Source organism: Drosophila subobscura, chromosome U (genome assembly GCF_008121235.1).
Source record: "Drosophila subobscura isolate 14011-0131.10 chromosome U, UCBerk_Dsub_1.0, whole genome shotgun sequence".
NCBI lineage: Eukaryota > Metazoa > Arthropoda > Insecta > Diptera > Drosophilidae > Drosophila > Drosophila subobscura.
Window position 1 is genome coordinate 560048 of NC_048534.1, and position 23601 is coordinate 583648.

The 23601-nt window shown below is 41.0% G+C and overlaps 3 protein-coding genes across 4 annotated transcripts; 1 reads left to right on the plus strand and 2 right to left on the minus strand.

Annotated features, from left to right (window-relative positions):
• Window positions 1-554: 554 nt before the first annotated feature.
• On the minus strand, window positions 555-1970 carry LOC117902338 (phospholipase A1 2). Its single transcript, XM_034813637.1, has 2 exons — window positions 1860-1970; window positions 555-1790 (listed from the first exon to the last, which is right to left on the minus strand). The coding sequence occupies exons 1-2, from the start codon at window positions 1903-1905 to the stop codon at window positions 652-654; spliced, it is 1185 nt and encodes a 394-aa protein (XP_034669528.1). The 5' UTR covers window positions 1906-1970; the 3' UTR covers window positions 555-651.
• A 7355-nt stretch (window positions 1971-9325) lies between these two features.
• Window positions 9326-11618, plus strand: LOC117902335 (lysophospholipid acyltransferase 7). 2 transcript variants are annotated; one of them, XM_034813632.1, is made up of 7 exons: window positions 9326-9607; window positions 9673-9793; window positions 9856-10048; window positions 10224-10375; window positions 10439-10815; window positions 10925-10933; window positions 11011-11618. In XM_034813632.1, exons 1-7 carry the CDS (start codon window positions 9396-9398, stop codon window positions 11408-11410), a joined length of 1464 nt encoding a protein of 487 aa, XP_034669523.1. In that variant the 5' UTR covers window positions 9326-9395; the 3' UTR covers window positions 11411-11618. The 2 variants fall into 2 exon arrangements, with proteins under 2 accessions (XP_034669523.1, XP_034669525.1); XM_034813634.1 differs by lacking the exon at window positions 10925-10933 and having other exon boundaries at window positions 9328-9607; window positions 11011-11612.
• A 1380-nt stretch (window positions 11619-12998) lies between these two features.
• On the minus strand, window positions 12999-22017 carry LOC117902337 (RING finger and CHY zinc finger domain-containing protein 1). The gene is made up of 6 exons (XM_034813636.1): window positions 21887-22017; window positions 19536-20492; window positions 14168-14329; window positions 13948-14106; window positions 13370-13648; window positions 12999-13311 (listed from the first exon to the last, which is right to left on the minus strand). The coding sequence occupies exons 2-6, from the start codon at window positions 20127-20129 to the stop codon at window positions 13192-13194; spliced, it is 1314 nt and encodes a 437-aa protein (XP_034669527.1). The 5' UTR covers window positions 20130-20492; window positions 21887-22017; the 3' UTR covers window positions 12999-13191.
• Between the last annotated feature and the right edge of the window lie 1584 nt (window positions 22018-23601).

Sequence of the window (23601 nt, forward strand, 5' to 3'; positions counted from 1 at the left end):
ACGTTTGCCGGGTCCGTCTTGTATATGTATGTATATATTGAATATATTTCCTAATATATTAGAATCCATAACAAGTAAATCACTAAACCAAAGCCGCGACTGTTAACCAAAATCAAACTTATTATGCCCGGTACTCGAAGAGTAAATAGTGTATATTGTATTTGTGCGGATGTATATATGTACATACATATGTAACGAAAGAAGGAAACGTTTCCGACTCCATAAAGTATATATATTCTTGATCAGCATCAATAGCCGAGTCTATATCTGTCTGTCTGTCCGCCTGACCTTCTTGTTTGTCGTCTATAAAAGATAGAGCCTCCACACTGCTGTGATATCACACAGATACAAGTGTATTTCAAAAATTGTCAAATAAAATTAAAAAAAAAAGCACTAAGGTACATATGTATGTAGTACTGAGTACCGGTTATAAAAGTTGTGACGTGTAAGAAGCGTCTCACACGTGTTAATTTTCTGTCTGTGTGGCATGCAGGTTGAAAACCCATGTAAAAGGGTTGAGTTTTCCTTCAAGAGAGAGTACAGCATACATTTATCATTCTTAAAAATCATTTGCATTTTTTTCACTTGCAAAACTTTCATCACATTTCACTTCTACTAACTAAATCGTATATCTATTACAGATATTAGATTCTAATCCCTGCCCAACGCAAACGGATCATTGGCTGAGGTTTTGACATAGAAAATTCCGCTCTTCTGAAGCGCTGGTTCTCCTCCCATTTGGACTGTCTGTCGTTGGCTTTGGTCGCACTGCCAGCGACCATTGTCCCGTGTGCAGGGCGTGCCCCAGAATCCCTTGGGGGAATTGATGGACTCGGCGAACATCGCATAGGATCGAATGTGCGAGCAGCCCAGATAGTAGCAGCTCGGCTGAATGGCTCCATGGTTGGGATAGAAGGTGGCACTCCCCGTGGGACGCCGGAAGCCGAAGGTTGCACTCGTGTGCATGGACTCCACGTACTTGGCATCCGTGGGATCTATGCGGAACTCGGCGCTGCGATGCCGGAACTTGGGACCCGCCGGATCCAGCGCAAATATCGTGTTAACCTGGTCGGGTTTCAGTCGCTTGCCAGCGGCACCCGCAATCTGTGCGCCCAGCGAGTGTCCGATGAGGTACATGCTGTCGAAGCTGGCGCCGTACCGGCGATTCAGGCTCCGCGCGAACTGCGCCAATTGGGCGCCAAAAACCTCAATTAGCTTCACCACCGAAAAGTAGTTGACGTTCGCGGACGAGGCACTCCAGTCGGCCACAATCACGTTGTATTCGCCGCGCTTCAGATAGGCGTTCTTCACGTCCCGATTGAAGGAGCCGCGCGACTGACTCATCCAGCCGTGTATCATCATCCTGGTGTGCAGCGAGGCATTGAAGCCCGAGTGGCGCCACTTATTTTCGCTGCCGAAGTCCAGCTCTCGGCCGCATTCGGGGAACTCCCTCTTGAACAGGTAGAACTGCATGCGAAGCTTGTGGCTGCCGAACGGGTTCAAGTTGCCGGCAATCTTTTTGATGAAGCTCAAATCCAAGAACGATCCAATGCCCCGCGACTCGCGTAGATCCTTGTCGCAGGTGTTCCACTCACAGTGCTTGGCGCCCTCGTACTCATCGTCCAGCGAGGCCAAGATATCATCCGATTCGGGCTCCTCGGAAAAGGATGAACGCGAGCCGAATCCATCGGGCACTTCATCCTCCGCTGGCAGCTTATCCATAAATGCATTCATCTCAGTGCCATAATCGCCCTCGACATCGTTCTGTCTGAGGGAAGGTTTGCCTTGAGCTAAAGTGGGATTAGATGTAGATTTTTAGCACATTTTGCCTGTTATATTCCCAAAAAGCTAATGCCTACCATATTGTGCGAGCATCAGTAGTATGGCAAATAGTTGAGTCCACATATTCAAGCTGATTTGATGTATTGGATCAGCTGCAACGATCGAAGCGAAGCTATCAATTCCACTGACTATTGCACTCTGTTGTGCTGTTTTAGTTTGCCAGCTCGTTTTATACACCGCCAGAGAGATATGCCAATGAGATGCATTCGCTGGCTGTTCTAATAGCTCTACACGTCACTCCCCGCCCTGACATTAGCAACAGATCAGCATCGATTGGGAAAAAGAGCGCGAACCCAGGTTTATGACAGAGCTGTGGCCAGCGAAGGGGATTTTTTTAACAATAAGATGTATTGATATTTTTAGCACTGTGTCCTCGTGGTTCGTTTATAATTTGAAGTGGACTTAATTTTAGTTAGTTTTAATGCGGTAAGGGAACCACCTCTTGTGGCCATTGCAAGTCTATCATTATTTGTATTATTATTTAATATTTAATAAAATATATTCAGACCCCTTTCAGTGCAGCCCCTGGCCAGCAGTCTAGTTCCCAGCTGATTTGAGGCTTTGCCCACTGCTTTGATTTGAGCATTCTATAATGGCACGCGTTTCTTCCCATTCAATTAGCTTACTGAGACGGGTTTTACTTTTTTTATTACCGTTTCCACATGCATTTGATGACGTATATGACGTGCAACTAAAACCGTAGCTGTAAAGTGGGCAAAAAAAAAGCGTCGGCTATTGGCAATTAAAATTATCATCTGGGCGTTTACATCTACCGATTCACATTTCAGGTTCATCTAGCTTGTAAAGTGCCGCATTTTGCAGTTTTTGGATTGTGTACAAACCTGGGAAATATCACTTGGGGCGCATTATTATTGTGATATTTCGGTGGGTAGACTTCGGTGGTTCTATTTTATTATACATTTAAATGTTTTTTGATTGAAATTAAAGATAAATTGGTATACAATATCGGCTATCGTAGCAACCAAAAATATACAAATACTTGTGATGGATTCAAGATATACATATGCATACGTATGAACATAGTTTTTAAGTCATAAAGTCTGACTTTTTTCTATATTACATAAATAAATTCCACTGCCATAGAATTTATCGGAATATGTCAGTGAAATTGCTCACAAACACATCGAAATTGCAACTTATTTTTCAACATATTGAAAAAATGTTATAGAATATACATATGTACAATATCGCTATAGAAACTGAACAAATTATGGTAAAACTTCACAGCTGAACGTTGTTTATTAAATTTCGACTGAAATCGAACTTATAATCAAACCAAAGGCAACAGGAGAACTCGAAAGATTATCCTCCCATCAGAAACTTTTTCTTCACTTAATAATTAAAGATAGATAAAAATACTAGATTATAAAAGTCATTTTTTAAATACACTTGTAACAGTGTGAGCATACAGAAGTCTGGATGCAAAATTTGGTGGCTCTAGCTTTTATGGTCTCAGAGATCCAGGCGCTCAACAAGACGGACGGACAGACAGACATGGCTCAATCGACTGGGCTATTGATACTGATCAAGAATACATATACTTTATGGGGTCGGAGACGTTTCCTTCTGTGCGTTACATACATTCACTTTGTGCACAAATACAAAATACCCTATTTACTCTTCGAGTACCGGGTATAAAAAACACGTACATACATATGTATGTATATATGTACGTGTTGCAACTCATGATGAATTTATGCACAAAATGAACATATGATCATGTACATGTTCAGCGATCAGTGAACATACAGATGTATTTATAATGTAAACAGCAACAATTTATAAGCAGCATGTTGAGTGATTAAAACAAAATAAAATTATTGTTAAAATGTCCACAATATCGCAGACTGTTCAATTTATCGATACTATCAATCTATAATTGTTATCCTCAGAAAACGGGGCTGCCAATGAAACTACCTAGATGTCGAAAGAAATCGAAAAAAAATAAATTTAATAAGATATACAAAACTTAAATCCAAACAATCACTTGTGGCTCAACACACACACTCCTGTAGCGAAAATGGACAGCCAGGCAAGTGACGCAACTTCTCCAACGTACATACATACGTTGCTAGATGCGCCGCAGCACCGAACCCGAGCAAGTGCCGTTGCCGGTGCACATCTATGGGGAGAGCGTTTCATCGGACCTGAACCGCCTTTGCGGATCAAAGCCTGCCGGCGCACCGCCAGATTCTAGTCGTGCGCAAGGTCATCCTTGGCTACCTTTACTTGGGCACTCCGGCTCTGCACACACTGGACGTGGTGGCCAGCTTCGAGGAGCTGGTTTGTGCTTTGGTTTGGCCAATCTGTATGGCTTCCCTGAAGTTGAGTCGGCACAAGCCAAACGTCAGCTGCAACATTTGGACGTCAGCAACGTGTTTATAAACCTAGATAAACCACGCCTTTACAATCTTATAGAGCTGACCACAAAATGCCTCGATTTCATAGACGAAAGTCCTGCGACGGGACACTCGATTTCAAGTCGGTGCTGTCGCTTGGACGTCTCCCTCGTTTTAAAGTCGAAGACTTGGGGGGTACGGTTCGTCGCTCAGGAATCGTCGACCCGATAATGCGACTAAGTCGCCACAGTGCGCCCAGGGGTGGAGATGGCGACAAATGACAATTTTGACAGTGAAAAATAACGAGATCGTAATCAAGCTGTGGTTCTTTTGCGTAATAAATATCTTAATCGAAATGATCAAAGAAACACTACCGCTCAACTGCATCGTAGAGATATTTTTCGACATGACCCACTGGATCGAAGTGGGAAATATCACACCCACACCCATCACATTCGGGCCGTGCACCCAGAGATTGGGCGCAATAATATTTTGAAGGATGTACAACCCAAAGCCATTTTCTAAGACGAAATGCCATACATTATTTACCGTCTTGGGATAATCTGTGATAGTAGCGAAACCAGAGTAACGGTCTAAAGACTTGTGCCTTGAAATAGATTATGTTCTTATGTTTATCTAAGTGAAGCCCAGTACTCAGACACGCAACATTTTCTTGCGACAGAATCCGGGATGATATTCCCATGAAAACGATAAGAAATCAACACTGTTTTCTGGTCGACAGAAAATTTTGCAGCCAGATCTTTGCAGTTGAGTACTCAGATCAGCAGAAAATATACCAGAAAACCTCTTTGATTGTCCAAAAAGCTGATTGATGCAGCCAAAAAAGTGGACCCAAACACCATTAATCAGTATCATTATGTAATCATTATTTACTGTCCCTGGATAAAACACATAACTATTGCATTTCTGTCCTGCCGGAACGGACCTATAATAATTCGGTGCTTCCTCCATGCATTGTTGTCCACCAAGCTCCATATTCACTCTGAAAAAACATATTTCATACAAAATTTTGAATTTTTAACGGGTTTCATTTTACAAACAAACACAAAACAGTGTACCCAGAGAGTGTACCCAATTTGGTAATACTAGGCAGAGAGGACTAGGAACTATACATAGTATACATAAAACAGTCGTTTGACAAATTCATGGCAATCAGTTATTGTGCAATAGCGCGCATGCACACTCGGTGGGATGTTAAGCGCAGGGCAAGGCTGTTAACATAGCCATGTGGTGACTGTTAGACGCACTGTTCTCGTTCTCCATTTTTTGGAAAAATTTCATTGGCTGAAAGTTGAAAACGCGTAAAAAGTCGGAAAAAGTGTTAAAAGTATTTATTTTCGATAAAGAATTTAAAGTACATGGCGGGAATGGAATGTAATAGGAAGTAAATCTTAAGATCTTCAAGGCAATGTTCTGGGCACTGCTGCGCAATCTTCGAATCCCTGAGGGCGTTGATAAATCTTTCGAAGTAATTTTTTATTACATGTTGTACGTCATGTTCTGAGCAGAGAGAGTTGGTGATGGTGTTTTTCTTGGTTGAACTTGCCACTGTCCACCGGCCATCGACGGGTCCGGCGGTATCGGTGGGATCAACGGAGATAGGTAGCGGGTTTTTCACACCTGAATTTTTATTGGGCTACGCCACGCTACTAATTTTTATTCCATGTTCGGTTATACCAGAATATATACGCATAACCCCCTGAGTTTAACCTGCCTATTGAATGGCGCAGAAAATTATGTTACTAATTTACCTAAAAAACCCCGAAACGTCGACCACAAACTACTATATTACGGGTCAGTTTTACAAGTGTTCTGGTAGAATTTCCAAACTGAATCGAGTTTCTACCTACATTTTCTTGTATAAATAGTGGACCAGAATAGTATTCAGTTTTCGAATGGCAACATGGGTCTGAGGACACAGCGGACTATCTTCCTTGATCTGGAGATTTTCCGAGGACGAGAAAGGGACATCAACCGGACTTACAAGCAAGTTAGGCGGACGTCGCATAAACAGCAATTAGCGCAAGGCAAAATCAACCGATTTGGGGACCTAGAGGACTACAGGCAGCCGTTTTTCTTGGTCATGGGCGAGTACCACCTCCCTCCAATTGGCAGAGCGGATCAGCACAGCGTGTGGAAGGCGTTGGCGATAGCTTTATATCAAATACCGGCGGTTGTGGAGTTAACAAGCGCAGCGTCTCCACAAGAGGCCAGCAGTACGCCGCCGCCAGAATGTCTCCAAATTTTGGAAAACATTTTGATAGGTAAGGTATTTTATAGTATTTGGAAATCTATACAACAAACGCTTGTTTTTCCAGAGCCCCCATTCCTGAAATCCTGGCGATCGAAAATAGAGAACTTGGGGCGCCAGATTCTGAGGCGGGTAAAATAATCGCATCGCGACCAATAGTCGAGAGGTCCATGCATGTACGAATAATTTTGCCAAAGCCCTGCCTAACATCAGGCTCGAGGACGGAGGGCAGCACAGACACACATGCCAGCAAGAAAAACACCAACGCCAACTCTTCATCTATGCTCTATCTATGCAACTCTTCTTGCTCAGCGCACTCTGTCAAAGATCAACCGTTTTACTTTGAAAGATTTATCAAACTCCCTCAGGGATTCGAAGATGCGCCAGGGTTCGTCTATGCGCAGCAGTGCCCAGGACACTGCGGTCATTGCGGCAAGTTCTGCAGCAACAACATACGACACACTTAGGCTTGCTATCTTATTGAAAAGCCATACGTATGCCTACAGTGTGGCTTTTGCTCAAAGACTACAAAACAAAGGTCAGGACATCAAAAATGCACGGAAGCATGCTTGACAATCACTCGCCTAGTGCCTCTATGCAAGGACAAACGGCTGTGCTGTGTGTATTATTCAATTATTATTAGATAACTAAATAAAATTCAAATTTAAAATTATTTTAAAAATTTAATTATTGTTTTCCCTCTCAATTTTATTGCTTTAAATCAAGTACGTATTGTCTTGAAGATCTTAATATTTAAGATTCTTCCTATTTACATTCCATTCCCGCCAAGTACTATGAAATAAATACTCAAAAATAGATTTTTTTAATACTTTTTCCGACTTTTTAAGCGTTTTCGATAAAATTAAAAAAAAAAATCAAAAGTGCTACATGACATGTAGGTTAACCCCGATAAGAAAGTTTCTTTCTTTTTTTTGCCTCAAGGAACCAAACCGACTATTTCTGATAGATATCGGGCATTCAAATTTTTAAGGAATTATGGTTTTTTATTTCTATGGCAAAACTTATTCTTGAAGAATTTTTTTGTAACGGTTTTTTCAGAGAAAGCGGTTTGTTTTTTCCCATAACTGAAGTATCTTACTTCTGGTTGTAAAGAACTTTATTTATCTGAAAAGCTGATTGATGCAGCTAAAAAGTCAACCCAAACACTTTGTGGTTTTAGAGTACCGTCTGGGAAATATGAGGCTTTGAAATGGAAATATGTTGATTTTGGCAAGTTATTTTTTCCGAAATTTTGACTCTAAAAGCTGAAAAAGCTTAAAAAAAACCAGATCTTAAAAATTCTTAAAAAAAAAATTTCTGCCATAGAACAAAAAATTGTCATCAGACTATTTCTAAGTCCAATAACTTTCATATAAAGTGGGCTTCGTTCCTTTAGGAAAAATCGTTTCGAGTAATGCTATCAGCGACGCCATAATCAGATGGACGTTGCAGTAGTGGGTACCATCCATATGGCTTAAAGCTATTGCCACCGCTTTCCATACGGAAGTGGTACTCGTCCATGACCAAAATAAAAACGAGGAGGACCTATGGTCCTCCAGGTCTGCATATCGGTTCATTTTGCCTCGCTTCAATTCCCGTTTTTAGCGACGGCCGCCTCACCTGATTTAACGTCCGGTTGATGTCCCTTCTTCGTCCTCGGGATATGTCTAGATTAAGGAAGATAGTTCTCAGTGTCCTGAGATCCAAGTTGCTATTTGAAAACTGAATACTGAACACTATACTAGGCCACTATATGTACAATGGAATATAGATAGATTCTTGATTCATTTTGGAGATTCCACCAGAACCCTTAAAAACTGAACCGTAATATGGTTGCCTTGTGGTAATTGTGGTCGACGTTTCGGGCTTTTTACTTAAATTAGTTAAATCATTTATTTCTTCCAACCATAGCAGGTGGAAAAATCTGCGGTATCTACATTTTTGAAGATAAGAGAACACTAAAAATGACATTCCGTAGGCAAAGACCATATCTATCAAATATCTATACTATCTATCTATCTATATTTATCACCGAATTGGGATTAGATTGGATCATTATTATTATAGCCAGAATGAAGAAAATAATTTGCAGTGTTTACCCCCTTTCTCGCTCGCACACTCTGCCTCATGTATTGTGCGTCAAAAAGTTGGCAAAGAAAAAGGGAGTTTGAAGTGGGAGAAGTGATGTAGATGAGAGATGTAGAAAAAATGTGTTATAAAAGTTGTGACGCGTACGTGAGTACAAAAAACAAAATAACCAACAGTGCAAGTGGTAAAAAGTGACCCAAACCAACAAAGGACAATATTAACAAACAAAAATAGTGAAAATGGCCAAGTGGTTAGTAGTTTTTTAATTTTGTTGATTAGTGTAGCCAACAACATAAATGAAATAAGATTTTCCACGGAGAAAGCCGCAACCTATATTTAATGAACTTCAACCGTCTATTAAATTCCATTTGTTAAGTTAAACTCAAGAATACAGGGTTTCGAAACGTATGCCCATGAGTCCTCGAGGATTTTTCAAAGGCACATAACGTTTTAGGCTAATTTAGTTTGTTAACATTTTTAGTTTTAAATTTAATTTAATATAATTTCAAGAAAAGGAAAGTCATGAAAACCTGAAAGATGATTTGACCTAAACTATAGTTTTAGAGCTGATAGTTGGTAATATTAAGCAGAACGCCAACGTCGCGGAAACTGATTTAAGATCTACGGTATATTTACAGTATATTTGGAAAGTGAAAGGGAATATTTCGGTATATTTCCGAGGGTCGTGCGGTATAATGTACAGATAAATCCGGAATACTTTGGTATTTCGCTTACAACGTTTTTGTTGTTGTTTTTAAACATTTCCACAATCCCGACGTTCGGTTCGACGTCATCCCTCTCCTGTCTTCGGGCCTTGCCAAATCAATACAGAAATGAGCATCGACGACGTCATCTATGTAATCTGTCTGCTGGCCTGCATCGGTGCCGGCAACTATGTGCGCAAGGTGCGCGATGAGTCCCAACGCAAGATGGTGTCCACGGCATTGGGTGTGCTTGTGGTGGTCATTGTTTCGGGACTCCACAGTTTGCATTGCATTGCCTCCTTGGCCTTGGGCACGGCTAGTGTTCTGCTAGTGCATCCAAGGTGAGTACCCTCATACCGATAAACCGACTCGAATTGTGATAATCACACTGCAAATTCCCTTGCAGCAAATGCCATTTGGTTACATTTGGCATAATGTTTGGCTACCTGGTGTTTTTCCGGCTGTTTGACTTTTACTGGAGCATTCCTGGCCACACGAACATGATACAAATGATACTTACACTTAAGGTTAGTTGCATAATAATGAGCTGATTGCCACCTTGCATTGAACGAACGCTTTTAATTGCCAGGTGTCGGGCATTGCCTTTGAGAAAACTGCCGCCTGGAAGCGTATACGTGAAAAGGATGAGCAGGAGAAGAATGAACAGCGGGATGTAAACAGCGAAAGCCCCATCGAGATCACCGATTACGATCTGGAGCTGCAGCAATTGTCAGCCGCCGAAATTGTGCACTACAGCTTCAATTACATTGGAGTACTAACAGGTAGAGAGAGCATTCATTTTTGCCATGCTCTTTATTGCGTCATGTCATAGACAACGTCTTGATATCAAAGTCCAACCTATTGAGTGGCTGCCTCAATTACTGACGGCGCAAACGTTTGTCTGGGCATAAGAGCCAGACTAGAAGATACACTAATCTGTATATTATTCCTATCCAGGTCCCTACTATCGCTATCGCACCTACAGGGACTACTTTGAAATGCCCTTTAAAACGCATGCCCCGAGCGTTGGTGCCACCATTGAGAAGTTCAAATGTGCCGCCTTCTACTGCGCTTTGTATCTGGCCACCAACTACTTTTGGCCCCTGGACGTAAGTTCACACTTGTCCATACTCTATTCACAAATCAATTAATCTCGGAATTTTCCATTTCAGTACGCTTTAAGTGATGAGTTCTACAATGATCGGTCCTTTATCTACCGTCTGCTGTATGTGTGGCCAACATTCTTTACATTCCGGGCACGCATCTACACCGGTCTTACGCTCAGTGAATGCGTCTGCACAATGGCCGGCTTTGGGGCCTATCCGGACGATGCGGATGCCAACGCTGGCGAGGGACCACGCAAGCGCTATCAGCACTTGAAACGCGATGCGGACAAGCATACGTATAACTTTACAACGATTGTCAATACCCGTGTGATGGACGTGGAACGTTGCTGGACCTTCCGCGAGGGCATGAAGCACTGGAATGTCTGCGTACAGTACTGGCTGGCCGTCAATGTCTACAAGCTGTTCCCCAGCAAGAAGTACAGGTGTGTGTTGCTGGCTCTGTGGCTTCATAGACCACTCTTGTAACTTTATTGCTAGCTTTATTGAATACTCGCTATTGTTGTTGTTCCTTCCATTTGCCACTGATCGCAGGGTTGGCAGGTATTCATCCGTAGTGCTACCATTAATAGACTTATCGATTCAGTTTATCCATTAACATGCTCTTGAAATCCTTTTAGAACTGGTGCCACACTGCTCTGCTCGGCATACTGGCATGGATTCCGGCCAGGACACTATTTCTGCATCATGGGCGCTCCCTTCTATGTATCGCTGGAGGACATGTGGCACAAGCTTGTGCGCAAGGATGCCACTGGCCCAGGGCGCACCGTCATCGATGTGCTCTTCTGGATCTTCAAGTGGTTCGCCTTCAGCTACCTGGGCGTGGCCTTCCTGCTCTCCTCATTCGGCAACATTTGGCGTTTCTATAGCTCTGTGTATCACATTGGATACATCAGTTGGGCTGCAATGATTGGACTTGGATTTTTCCTGACGAACCAACGGAAGGCAGCCGAACGTCGCAGGCAAAAATGTGCAGCTGGCGACACTGCTGTTCCGGTGGAGGATAAGAAGATGCAGTGATTTGGCTACAGGGTTAGCTCTAAAAGGCAGTTCCAAAACGCAAGAACTTGCCCAATTACACTACTCGACACGATTTTGCCGCTTCGATCCATACCAACTTTTTATACCCGGTACTAGAAGAGTAATTCCCTATTAACTCTTGTATTTGTGCACAAAGTGAATGTATGTAACGCAGAGAAGGAAACGTTGCCGACCCCATAAAGTCTAAATGTATATTCTTGACCAGCATCAATAGCCGAGTCGATATAGCCATGTCTGTCCGTCCGTCCGTCCGTCTTGTTGAGCGCTTGGATCTCAGATAACATAAGAGCTAGAGCCACCAAATTTTGCATCCGGATGGCTGTATGCTTACACTGTTACAAGTGTATTTAAAAAATGAGCCCCGCCCTCTTCCGCGCCAACAAAGAGCGAAAATCTCCCACAGCCACAATTTTGAAGATACAAGAAAACTAAAAACGCCATTCATGCATTCATTAGCTTTAAAGAACGCTTAAGTTCATTACAACCAGATGTAAGATACATAAGTAATGTGAAAAAAACACTACCTCTAAAAAAACCGTTACAAAAAAATTCCAGACTTTAAAAATTCTTCAAAAACAACAGTTCTGCCATAGAAAAAAAAACAATAGTTCTTTCAAAAAATGTACAGCCCTCAGTCTATCAGAAAAAGTCGGTTTGGTTCGAAGCGAAAAAAAGTTGGATTTTGTGTTATTAAGTGTTCCATAAAATCCAATGATATAGAGTGTGCAAACGTGTAGGCCCCTTTTGAAAATGCCTGTTATAAACGACATCAATCAAAGCACCATATTCATGCTTGTTTTTAATTTATCCAAAGTTATATATATATTCAAGTGAAATCACACCAATATATCGGACGTTAGCATGTACTGAATATTTCCCGGGCCTTTCTTCCATTTAGTCTTTCCATCCAAATATTTTATTCGGGGCAAAAGATGATGATATTAATTAGTTTGTAGATAACACTTACAATACTGTATGTTAACCCAAAATAAACTGAAGCCTAATGTACAACACCTTTTCTTTTGATGCTTTTAAATTTTTTCCGCCGCGCAACTCCCTGATCTAAATCGAAAAATTCCTATTAGATCATCTAGAAACTTTATTCCCTTGTTCCTTTCGATGCGTACATAGATCGAACCGGCTTGGATCCCATGCTCGGAATATTAATCCCTCTTTCATATAATATCCACTACTAATTCCCTTCATCTTAATAAGTCAATAATTCTAGCATACCTTATCGTAGTTGGTTTTATTTTTAGCTAATCTTTGGGTTTTTTTCTGGCATCCGCGCGTAAAAGGCTAATGTACACATTAATTAGCTTAAGTTCTCATCTTATTTTTTCTTTTATTTGAAAATAATCTTAAATAGTTCTATGATTTTACAAAAAGTCTTTTATAAAATTTAGTTTTCTTATCGAAAAATTCGAGATTTAGGACATAAAGTTTGTATTTGATTTTTCGGTTGTTTTTATATTACAATTCGAGTGATTTATTCATTTATCAATTTGCGGTGAAAATTGTTAAGTGTATGTTGTAATTATAATTTTAAAATGATTTGGTGAGCCTTTTTTGTGTTTGTTGCTTGTTTCATATTCGATACCAGCTCGAATTTGGTCTAAATTCAATGCGTTACGATTTCAGTTTATGTGTATTAGCAATTTAGCAAGTTCGAATATGGGATGGGGGAGGAGGAGGCATGTGGACATGGCAAGAGATTTCCTGTTGCTGTTTGTTGCGTATTGGAATACTGCTGAAGGACATCATGCCGAGGATGGCTCATCGGTGACCAGAGAGAGGCGACGTTTAACATCCTGCGTGGTGTTATACGCACCGCAATGCACACACTTAAGTCCAATGAAATGGAATTTTGTTTTGGAAGTCTGCAACATGGAATATAGATGATAACGCATACAATTTAAGTAGAGTTTCGTTGCTCACCTTGTGACAATCATTGCAAAATATGTGTACTCGCTGATTCTCATACTTGAGGGTTACCGGAATGCGCTGGGCCTGATCGTCTAGGTACTCCCACAGCGCCGTCATATCGATCAGCGAGGTCTGGCAGGTAGGGCAGGTGTAGTGGCCGGAGGCCAGCAATTGATCGAAGCACATCTTGTGCAACAAGTGGCCGCAGTCGGGAATGTGGCAAGGGATGCGCGAGGTGTGAATGTCGCCCAAACAAACAGGACAATGCGACCGAGAGATGTTCTCCACGCACTGTAAAACCGACATGCAACACTCGATTAATTATTGATTAAAAACTGCCAATTCATTAAGTTATCTCTTGACCAGTTTTCAAATTCATAACCAGTCAACTGAAACGCGAGCGAGCGATCGAGCGAGCCATAAAAAGCATTTAGGCAACCGGTTTGGTTTCGGCAAATGAATTGACACCGAATTATTATTCAAGCTGCCTGCAGATTTCCACAGATTTGATCCACTTTCAAATTGCGCAGAGGTCAATCCACATATATCTATAAGTACTTTAAATTTTGAGACCAAACATAGACACTCACCCGATGGCCATCGATCTTCAGCTGAATGGGCAGACACATGTTGCAGACTTCGCAGTGAAAGAAATTGTCAGCGCCGCCAATGCGACAGATGCCGCATCCATGGCAATGATATTGCTGCTTGTCTGCATCATCAAATAGATTACATATAAGGCAAGTATACTGCAGAAGAAAGAGCATAATTAAGTCAAGAATTGTTTAAAGTAAAGTCCAGTATCTGTACCTTGCCAAATCTGACGCCACAATTCTCGCATTGCTCACGCACTGTTTGCCGCGTGTTGCACTCGGAGCAGATGAGTTCTGTGAGTGTCTTCCGATCGAAATGATGCGTCTCGTTCTCATCGTGGCAGAAGCGGCACTTGTAGAACTTATTGCAGCAGGGTGTCTAGGAGAAATCGATGATGGAAAATGAATCGTAAAACATCAAAATATTCCGCCTTGAGTTTCCACAGTCAAGGACTGTAATTCATTAGCAGTCGATGCTGCGCAGTGAAACATCTACTAATTCAAATTGAGTTGCTAATCAAAGAAATCTGCCTAGAAACGGAGCACAACACAGAGAATGACGTCTGGCAGTTCGGGAATCTCAATCATTTGCCGTCAGGTCTACTGGTTCAGCGCTTAGTATTATCATAAACATTGCAATCCCCAGCCAAAGATTCGACTCGACTGCCGCCTGCGTTGTAGGAATTATGGAGCCCCTAATCAAAACACTTGTAAAGATCTCCAAAACCCAAAGCCCATACCAGACCCCCAAAAGATACCCGTGCCGTCGGTTCATTAGATGTTCGCTAATTGATTCAGCCGACAAATTAACAACATTTGATTATGATAAAGACCAAACGTATTTGTGTTTGTTATGGATCAGGTTTTGGACTTTTTGTCATGGATAAGGCATGGGCTTAAAGATGGTTTTAGTTTATCTTTTAGCTGTTATCTGCCCACCCCACTTATTTGTATTACCTTTAAAACCCTCAAGAATTCTAGTATTTGTTCTATTTATAAATATCAAAAGTGAGACACATTCAGTCAGTCAGTCGTGAGGCTATATCTGTAGCTGTCTGGCACAGCTCTCTACTATCTTGGAGCAATTTTTATAACTTTAAGAACACTTGTTCGTCTCGTATGCTTGCAACTTTCCTCTGATGATAACAATAGAAATACAGAAGAACGGAGTATAAGCAACTTTAAATCCGGTTTCTTTGTGTGGTATTTCCCATATACCTCATATACTCTTATACTTACCCCCCAAATAACGAGGAATTTTATTGCTGTCTCTACTAATGATGTTCATATTATTTCTTTCCAGAATTCATATATACATATGTACATACATATTTGGACGGATAAGTTAAGTAAATTCAACGTGCCATGATAAATTGATACAAGATCTCTGGGGATATTTACAGAGTCTGTATTTGAGGGGTAAGTAATTTCCGGGCCGGGCATTGCTCCACTTGTGTTCTTAACATTGAGCTTAAGTCCACAGGTATGCATAAATTAATTTAACGCGTTGTGTTCGGCTTATAAAAACACATACCCAACCTCATATAAATATTAAGAATTTTAAACAAACGAGAAAAGACGTGTGAGACGTTTCTTACGCATCACAACTTTAATACCCGGTACTCAGTCAGTAAATCTGTACCTTATTGTTTTTATACCCGGTACTCGAAGAGTAAATAGTGTATTTGTGCAAATAACGGTTGTATGTAACCACTAAGCAAACAACTCAGTTGTTTGCTTAGTGATGTAACGCACAGAAGGAGGTTTTCGCCCTTTTGCCGAGGCGGAAGGGGGCTTGGCTCATTTTTGAAATACACTTGTAACAGTGTGAGCATACAGAAGTCTGGAGCCAAAATTTGATGGCTCTAGCTCTTATAGTCTCTGAGAACTAGCCGACAAACAAGACAGACAGACGGACGGACGGACAGACAGACATGGCTCAATCGACTCGGCTATTGATGCTGATCAAGAATATATATACCTTATGGGGTCGGAGACGTTTCCTTCTGTGCGTTACATACAACCGTTATTCCCCACAAATACAATATACCCTATTTACTCTTCGAGTACCGGGTATAAAAACTCCACCTGGTGCAACATTCCAGTAATGCAAATATTCTCGAACTTCTACACTACCCCCTCGCACGTTGGAAAACTTGTATTCCGGAATATTACGAGTGTTAGTCTCATATATGTATGTAATTCCACTGGCTGTAATACGTGTATCCACAAAAGCAATAAGCAGTTCGAAAAACCATATTCCAATTGTGGAATATTTAGGACAGATTTTGGCCGCAGTACGAATGTACGTGACACTTATTTTGTAGTGTTTTTTGAGGGTTTTCTATAAGTAAAGTCCACAGGGAAAGTCTTTATTTCTACGATTATAAATTCTTTTTAAATTAAGTAATTTTTAGACATATTTGTAAAGTCTTTAAGCTGCTTCTTTGATTCTAAATTATTATTATTATCCTAATTTCCCTTTAAGAAATTATTAAATTTATTTACATTCATTTGGTACTTATTGTACATCAACTACATAGACTGCATACTCATATACGATGAGTAACGAACGTATTCTCCTACTTATCACCTCTCAATAATTATGTCTCTGGTGCCTCTGGTGGAACGATTGCTTTATGTGCGCACACAAACAATTTCGAGCACTTTTGTTCATAATTATTTTAGCCCAGCAGCAATAACTACAAAAAGGAAAGAAGATATACACGCATTATTTGCCCAGATCAACGAAGAATGGAGGTGTTAAATGGGCGACTACGCTGCTCTCGCCCATCTAGAAATTCTTTCATTGTGAATCGGAGCAGTCGGAGGGATGATCCGGTTTAATTTTGTTGCAATTACCCAGACTCGTATTCGTTCGTACTGGTGTTACTCGTACTATTAACACATATGTATGTACATATGTATGTACATATCTATTTCCGATGGATAGACCTCCCCACCCCCATGGCTGTTCGCGCCATTTCCGTGCAAATAGTAATTCCATTCAATTTATATTACATCAAACACGGGAGATACTCTGACGGTGGATGTTTAGACTTCTGATACTTTATTTCTTTGGTTTGTTTAGGAAAGTATAAATCGAAAACCATTTTTGGACCAGCAAAAACCCAGATGCCTTCTGGCGCCAACATTACTTTCACCACAAAATGTGCGAAATTCTTGCAGTTTAAAAAGGTTCGAATAGGAATTCCTTGTGCAATATTAAGAGAAGATATTGAGAACGATTCCTGTCTAAGTGGTCAAATTTATCCATGGACTTTTTGTGGAAGGAACCCAAAGCAAAAAGAGTTCCCCGAATGCTATTACGATGAGTTGGAGTATTTTTATACCCGGTAATCGAAGAGTAAATAGGCTGTATGGATGTATGTAACGCACAGAAGGCAACGTTTCCGTATTCCGACCCCATAAAGTTTATATATATTCTTGATATTCGTCTATATCTGTCTCTCTGACTGTCCTTCTGTCCGTCTTGTTTGTTGGCTAGATTTCAGAGACTATAAAAGCTAGAGCCACCGAATTTTACCTCCACACTGCTGTGATGTCACACTGATACAAGTGTATTTCAAAAACGAGAAGGGACGTGTGAGACGCTTCTTACGCGTCACAACTTTTATACCCGGCACTCAGTACTACATCTGCACCTTAGCGGTGTTTTGTCAAATTTTACCTTTTTTCTTCATCTGTCATCTACATCTACAACACTTCTCACACCAACACGCTCCTTTAGCTCGCTCCCCTTCCCTAGACCCACACACAGCAGACTCGCGGCATAGTGGCACTGCTCGAAGCAGAGTGTGAATGAGAGAATGTGCAAAAAACAAATATAAGCTGCAGGACGGGGTGGGTTTAGCCACAGCTGAGGCAAAGGCGGAGGAACGGCATTGGCAGACGCCACACAATGCGCGAAGCAGAGTGTGAATGAGAGAATGTGCAAAAAACAAATATAAGCTGCGGGACGGGGTGGGTTTGGCCACTGCTAATTAATTTCTTCATTGTGGCTATAATAATGCTCCAATCGGATCCCAATTTGGTGATCTGATAGACAAGGTCATTCCCTACGGAACGGCGTATTTAGATTTCTTTTATCTTAAAAATTGTAGATTTGGGAGGTTTTCGCCCTTATTCGGGGGCGGAAGGGGCGGGGCTCATTTTTGAAATACACTTGTAACAGTGTGAGCATATAGCAGTCTGGATGCAAAATTTTGTGGCTCTAGCTCTTATAGTCTCTGAGAACTAGCCGACAAACAAGACGGACAGACAGACATGGCTCTATCGACTCGTCTATTGATGCTGATCAAGAATATATATACTTTATGGGGTCGGAAACGTTTTCTTCTGTGCGTTACATACAACCGTTATTCCCCACAAATACAACATACCCTATTTACTCTTCGAGTACCGGGTAGAATTAGCCCCGCTCCCTTCCGACTCCGCAAAGGGAGAAAATATGATGTATCCACAATTTTCAAAATAAGATAAATCTAAAAAATCAATTCCGTAGAGAAAGGCCATATCTATCATATGCCCAAATAAAGATCGGCTCAGATCATTATTATAGCCAGAATGAAGAAATGAATTTGCAGTGGCTACCTGCACACCGTCCAACAGCTTTTTTCTTTTTTGGACATCCTCTCATTTCACACTCTGCATCCTGCAGTGTGCGGCTCTTGGGGAGGGGGGTGAGCTTAAAGAGCGTGTTGGCGTGAGAAGTGATGTAGATGTAGATGTCATATGTAAAACCGGGTATAAAAGTTGTGACGCGTACGAAGCATCTCACACGTCCCTCCACGTTTGTTTAATGCTATGGTTAATCCCAGGAGCCACCAAGTTCTTGTATAATTCTGCATATAATTATATGCGTATAATTTTGCATGACTAAGAGAACCCTTTTGATAAAGAATTGTTTCGAAATTGTTTGGTAATTTTGTTTACGGTCGCGTTAGACCCGCATATTTAGTCTATTTACATATGTACCTATATTGGTATGAAATGAATATTTCGTTATTAATAGAGTTGGGAAATATTTATTGTGACATTTCCACAGAGGGAGAAAGAATTTCCAGCCCTTGTAGAAAAGGTATTCTTTCAATTAATAAAACATAGAAGATGAAACCCATACTTTGATGGAATACTAATTTAGATTACTTCTGAAGAAGTTTTTCTTTTTTATAATTTTTGTTTGAGAGGTTCCTAAAGTTCTGTAATGCATTTTGGTTTTAATGTTAAAATTATATATTGCAATTTTCTCTGGCTTTCAATTATTTTTACAGACCACATTTATGGAATATTTCCTCTATATCTAGATAATTTATGTTTTAGCCGTTAATCTTTCAGATGTTAAAAAATAAAATGACATATATTCATAAGGAATGCATTTTAAAGTAATTTTATTTTATTATTTACCCCCATTAAAAAAAGTCATCCATCAACTAATGGAACACAGAAGCTGAGGCCGTTAATTCTAGGCTAAAATTCCACCTTTAATTCCACTATTTGCTTTTTGGACACTTTTCTTGCAAAGGCTTTCCATTTATGTAGTCGTGTGACAGAGAGACACTTACCACAAACATGGCGCGCCGCTTATAGTGTGCACATCCAAAGCGCAATGACTCCGGTGTTGTTGGCGTCGCATTGATGCACTTGTTGTTGCAACTACTCGTGGTATTACTGTTGCTGTCGCGATTGCTGCTGTTATTGTTGCTGCTGCTGCTGTTGGTGAAGCGTGTAATGACACTTTGGTTAGCCTCCGTGGTAGTGGTTTTTGGCTGGGTGATGATGTGACGACGCCAGACAATGGCCGGCGGCTCCTCCTCGAGTAGGAGACTTGGCGTGGATTTGGATTTTCGCATTTTTACGTATGTTGAAAAATCGCTCGTCATGATTGTAGGCGACATAATCAGCTGCAGACGTTGTTGCTCTTGTTGTTCTGCTGTTGTGGCTGCTGTTATCTGGGAAACAAACAGAGAAGTAGCTGGAGCAGCCTCCAGTAAGGTCGTCGTGGCCGCTCTCGACGACAGCTTTGACGATGAATTTAAATTGACTTGATTGGGTTCTTTTGTATTGGTAGATTTTTGTACATCAATGCGGTGGTGGTGGCTGTGCTTGTTGTAGCATTCATTGAGAGATATTCGGCGCTGCCACTGGCGATTCTTCATTCTGTTGCAGGAGCACGAAATTGATATATAGCTGACATATGTACATACATATATTTATATATCTATGTATTGTATCTTTCTCCCTTTTATTTATCTTACGAGTATTGTTTGTTCGTTCTTGCAATTGTCGTTGTTAATTGTTGCCTCTTCAATTGCCGCCGTAGCATTTAAATTAATTTTCGTTGTCACAAAGACTTTGTATCCGCCTCATCGATGGCCCAACGCAACGCGAGTGGAGACTCCAATGCGCTCTCTCCGTGTGTGTGTATTTTGCCGTACTTTCCACTTTCAATTATGCAACAGCTCCGCTCCAATCCTGAGCTATGCACAGCGCGTCGTTGTCAAATTTTGGGTTGTTAGCATCTGTTGGAAAGCGCCACGAACGATTAATAGGTGTGAGAAAAAGTGTTAGCTGCCAGCTAGTTAAGCACAGTTTAAGCACATTAAGCAATGCATTAAAGCATAAATCAATCGGTTAATCCCCCGCGGGCCAACTATAATGTTTAACTAAATAAACGTATTGCGAAAAAAATGGTTGAAAAAAGCAATAAATCTAACTTTCCATTGTGGCCACTGCCCAGCCACGGCATTTGCATGGAAAAGGCCATCAAAATTAGATAAGAATTATCTTGATTTTAGGAGCGTTTTCCCTTGTTTTTTCGTAGTATATGGAAATGGGCTGCTCAGGGGAATCCGACACTGAGCCATGTGAGCTCTGGCAATGGCTTGGCTAAATGTTTTTTAGATAAGTCTATTTTTCGCGCTGCCTTGACACACAGTGCAGTCTGGAGGGGATTGTGGATCCATACGCTTGTTAACATAAGCCGGCGCACGACCGACTTGACTCTGCAAAAAAACTTTCGCTCTGCTAATATTATGCTACTGCCTGAAAGGAGGAGGAAGAGGCACAGCCACAACCACTACCATCACCAGCAGCAGCTTTTAGTTCTCGCATCTGTGAGAGTGTCTCTTTCTGCCTCTGTGTCTCTGCCTGTGGGTCTGGGTCTGGGGGTCTGTTGTCATTATCGTATTGTGGTTATTCCTATTTACATAGCCGCTAAGAGCATCGCAGGGAAAAAATTCATCATTGTAGAATCTCCTGTTTATTCAGTTTGTATTTCGCAATTATCAAAAAGGGGAGCACAACCTCGCACCGCACCGCGCCTCACACCGCCAGCGACAAATAAATATTAAAAGTGTGCGAAAATATTACACACGTAAACCAGTCACAGGCCGTCGAAAAGAATACCAAAAACTAAAATGAAACTCTAAACTTGATTTTCGCTTTTTCAAGTTATAAATAAAAACACATTTCATGGCATACGCACGCACGCGCACAGTGGACACACAGACAAGCGGTGACAATCGCTCATTGACACACACATTGCAGGTCGATCAAACAAGACAAACGCATTAAATAAATGGTCACGATCCGAATATAATCGGTTTTTTTAAGTTTTCCAATCCGCGAAATCCAAACCGCCTTCAACATGAAGTTTTGGCAGGGCATGCAATAAATATTGGTTTTGTTTTTGGAAATTGATTTCTTTTTTAACTTGTTTTTGTTTTAGGATTTAATTTGGCATTTTTTGTTTTTTTGTATGACTCGCATTCGCATTTGCAATCAGCGAACTTCTTCTCTTAACCGCGCTTATCGTAATTTGTTCGTTGAGTTCAGCCTTTAAATATAATTTAGCTCATTCGTTAATTATAATTTATTGGCCATAACAGATACATATACTTGAAAAAACACGCACCGAACCACACACTGAACCGCAGCCAGCAGCCAAGCAGCTCTCGGACCTCGTCAATTGAATTGAATAGCTCCACAGAGACGACACGGCGACGACGGTAGTCAATACGGAGATCCGCCACGCCCATGAAGTAACTATATAAGGAGGTGCCGTCGGCAAAATTTCTTACTATCTACCCTGTTTGCAAGTGCGAGTGAAAGGGCTCTGCGCTGTAAGTGTGAGTGAAACCATGAAGAAACTATATAAGGAGGTCTCGTCGGTGGCAGAGTTACTCGCTACTTCTGCCTATTTTCAGTGCTCGTGTGCTTGTCCATAAAGCAACTATAAAGGAGGTCTCGTCGGTGGAAGAGTTACCCGCTGCTTTTTCTTACTGTCAGTGCTCGTTTGCTTGTCGACGCGGAAGGTTGGTCGCGGACAAAATTTTTTTTCAAGTGTTCATATTTGCGCCCAAAAATGAGTTGGTGCAGTTTATGCGGCAAGGTCGCGAAAGATTTGAAAGTGGTTCATGTAACGAAATGTTCAGAGAGAGCAAATTATTAAAAATTAAATTATAAAACAAACAAAACTCGTGTTTTTCACATTGCCTTCAAAGGGTTAATCAGCGAGAGCCTTTTCACTCGCACTTTTCACTCGTACAAATTTCTTAATTTTGCCGACGAGACCTCCTTTATAGTTGCTTTATGTGCTTGTCAATGCGGAAAGTTACAGCGAGAGCCCTCCCACTCGCAAATTCTGCTTATTTTTGCCGACGAGACCTCCTTATTATGAAGCATGAAGCAACTATAAAGGAGATCTCGTCGGTGGCAGAGTTACTCGCTACTTTCCCCAATTTTCAGTGCTCGTGTGCTTGTCAATGCGGAAGGTTACAGCGAGAGCCCGTTCACTCGCACTTTTCACTCGCAAGTTTCCCTAGTTTTTAAGACATTTGTACGAGTGAAAAGTGCGAGTGAAAAGGCTCTCGCTGATTAACCCTTTGAAGGCAATGTGAAAAAACACGAGTTTTGTTTGTTTTATAATTTAATTTTTAATAATTTGCTCTCTCTGAACATTTCGGTACATGAACCACTTTCAAATCTTTCGCGACCTTGCCGCATTAACTGCACCAACTCATTTTTGGGCGCAAATATGAACACTTGAAAAAAAAATTTGTCCGCGACCAACCTTCCGCGTCGACAAGCAAACGAGCACTGACAGTAAGGAAAAGCAGCGAGTAACTCTGCCACCGACGAGGCATCCTTATATAGTTGCTTTATGCCTCCTTATATAGTTTCTTTATGAGTGAAACGAAACTATCGTGTGATTAACACTATGATGAGGAGGTTAAAGTGGCCCATTACAAGAAAATGAGTTTGAGTAATAAATTTGAGTTTTTAATAAGCTACTACTTGAAAGTAGTCGTTATTTGGCTTTATCGTAGATTTAGTATTAATTAGGCTCTTAATTCTAAAAAAAATTAAAATTGTATTGTCAAAAATCGAAAAGTAATTTTCAGCGCGCATATACTTAATATGGAGGTTAATAGCAAACAATTAAAAATTAAATTATGAAACAATTATTATGTTTTTTCACATTGCCTTCAAATGATTTATCAGCACACTCCATTGTCATTGCCCTCATTCTTACAGCGAGAGCCCGTTCACTCTCACTTTTCACTTGCTTTGTTTCTCAATTTTGACCGACGAGACCTCCTTATATAGTTTCTTTATGCGCATGAACAA

Excerpts from the sequence above, each read along its gene's own strand:
- LOC117902335 (XM_034813632.1), top strand. The coding sequence starts at position 9,396 with ATGAGCATCGACGACGTCATCTATGTAATCTGTCTGCTGGCCTGCATC. Across the intron at positions 10,049-10,223 it reads TTACATTGGAGTACTAACAG|GTCCCTACTATCGCTATCGC; the intron begins GTAGAGAGAGCA and ends ATTCCTATCCAG. Across the intron at positions 10,376-10,438 it reads ACTACTTTTGGCCCCTGGAC|TACGCTTTAAGTGATGAGTT; the intron begins GTAAGTTCACAC and ends TTTCCATTTCAG.
- LOC117902337 (XM_034813636.1), bottom strand. The coding sequence starts at position 20,129 with ATGAAGAATCGCCAGTGGCAGCGCCGAATATCTCTCAATGAATGCTAC. Across the intron at positions 14,330-19,535 it reads AGCGGCGCGCCATGTTTGTG|ACACCCTGCTGCAATAAGTT; the intron begins GTAAGTGTCTCT and ends GATTTCTCCTAG. Across the intron at positions 14,107-14,167 it reads GTGGCGTCAGATTTGGCAAG|TATACTTGCCTTATATGTAA; the intron begins GTACAGATACTG and ends TTTCTTCTGCAG.
- LOC117902338 (XM_034813637.1), bottom strand. The coding sequence starts at position 1,905 with ATGTGGACTCAACTATTTGCCATACTACTGATGCTCGCACAATATG. Across the intron at positions 1,791-1,859 it reads ACTGATGCTCGCACAATATG|CTCAAGGCAAACCTTCCCTC; the intron begins GTAGGCATTAGC and ends ATCCCACTTTAG.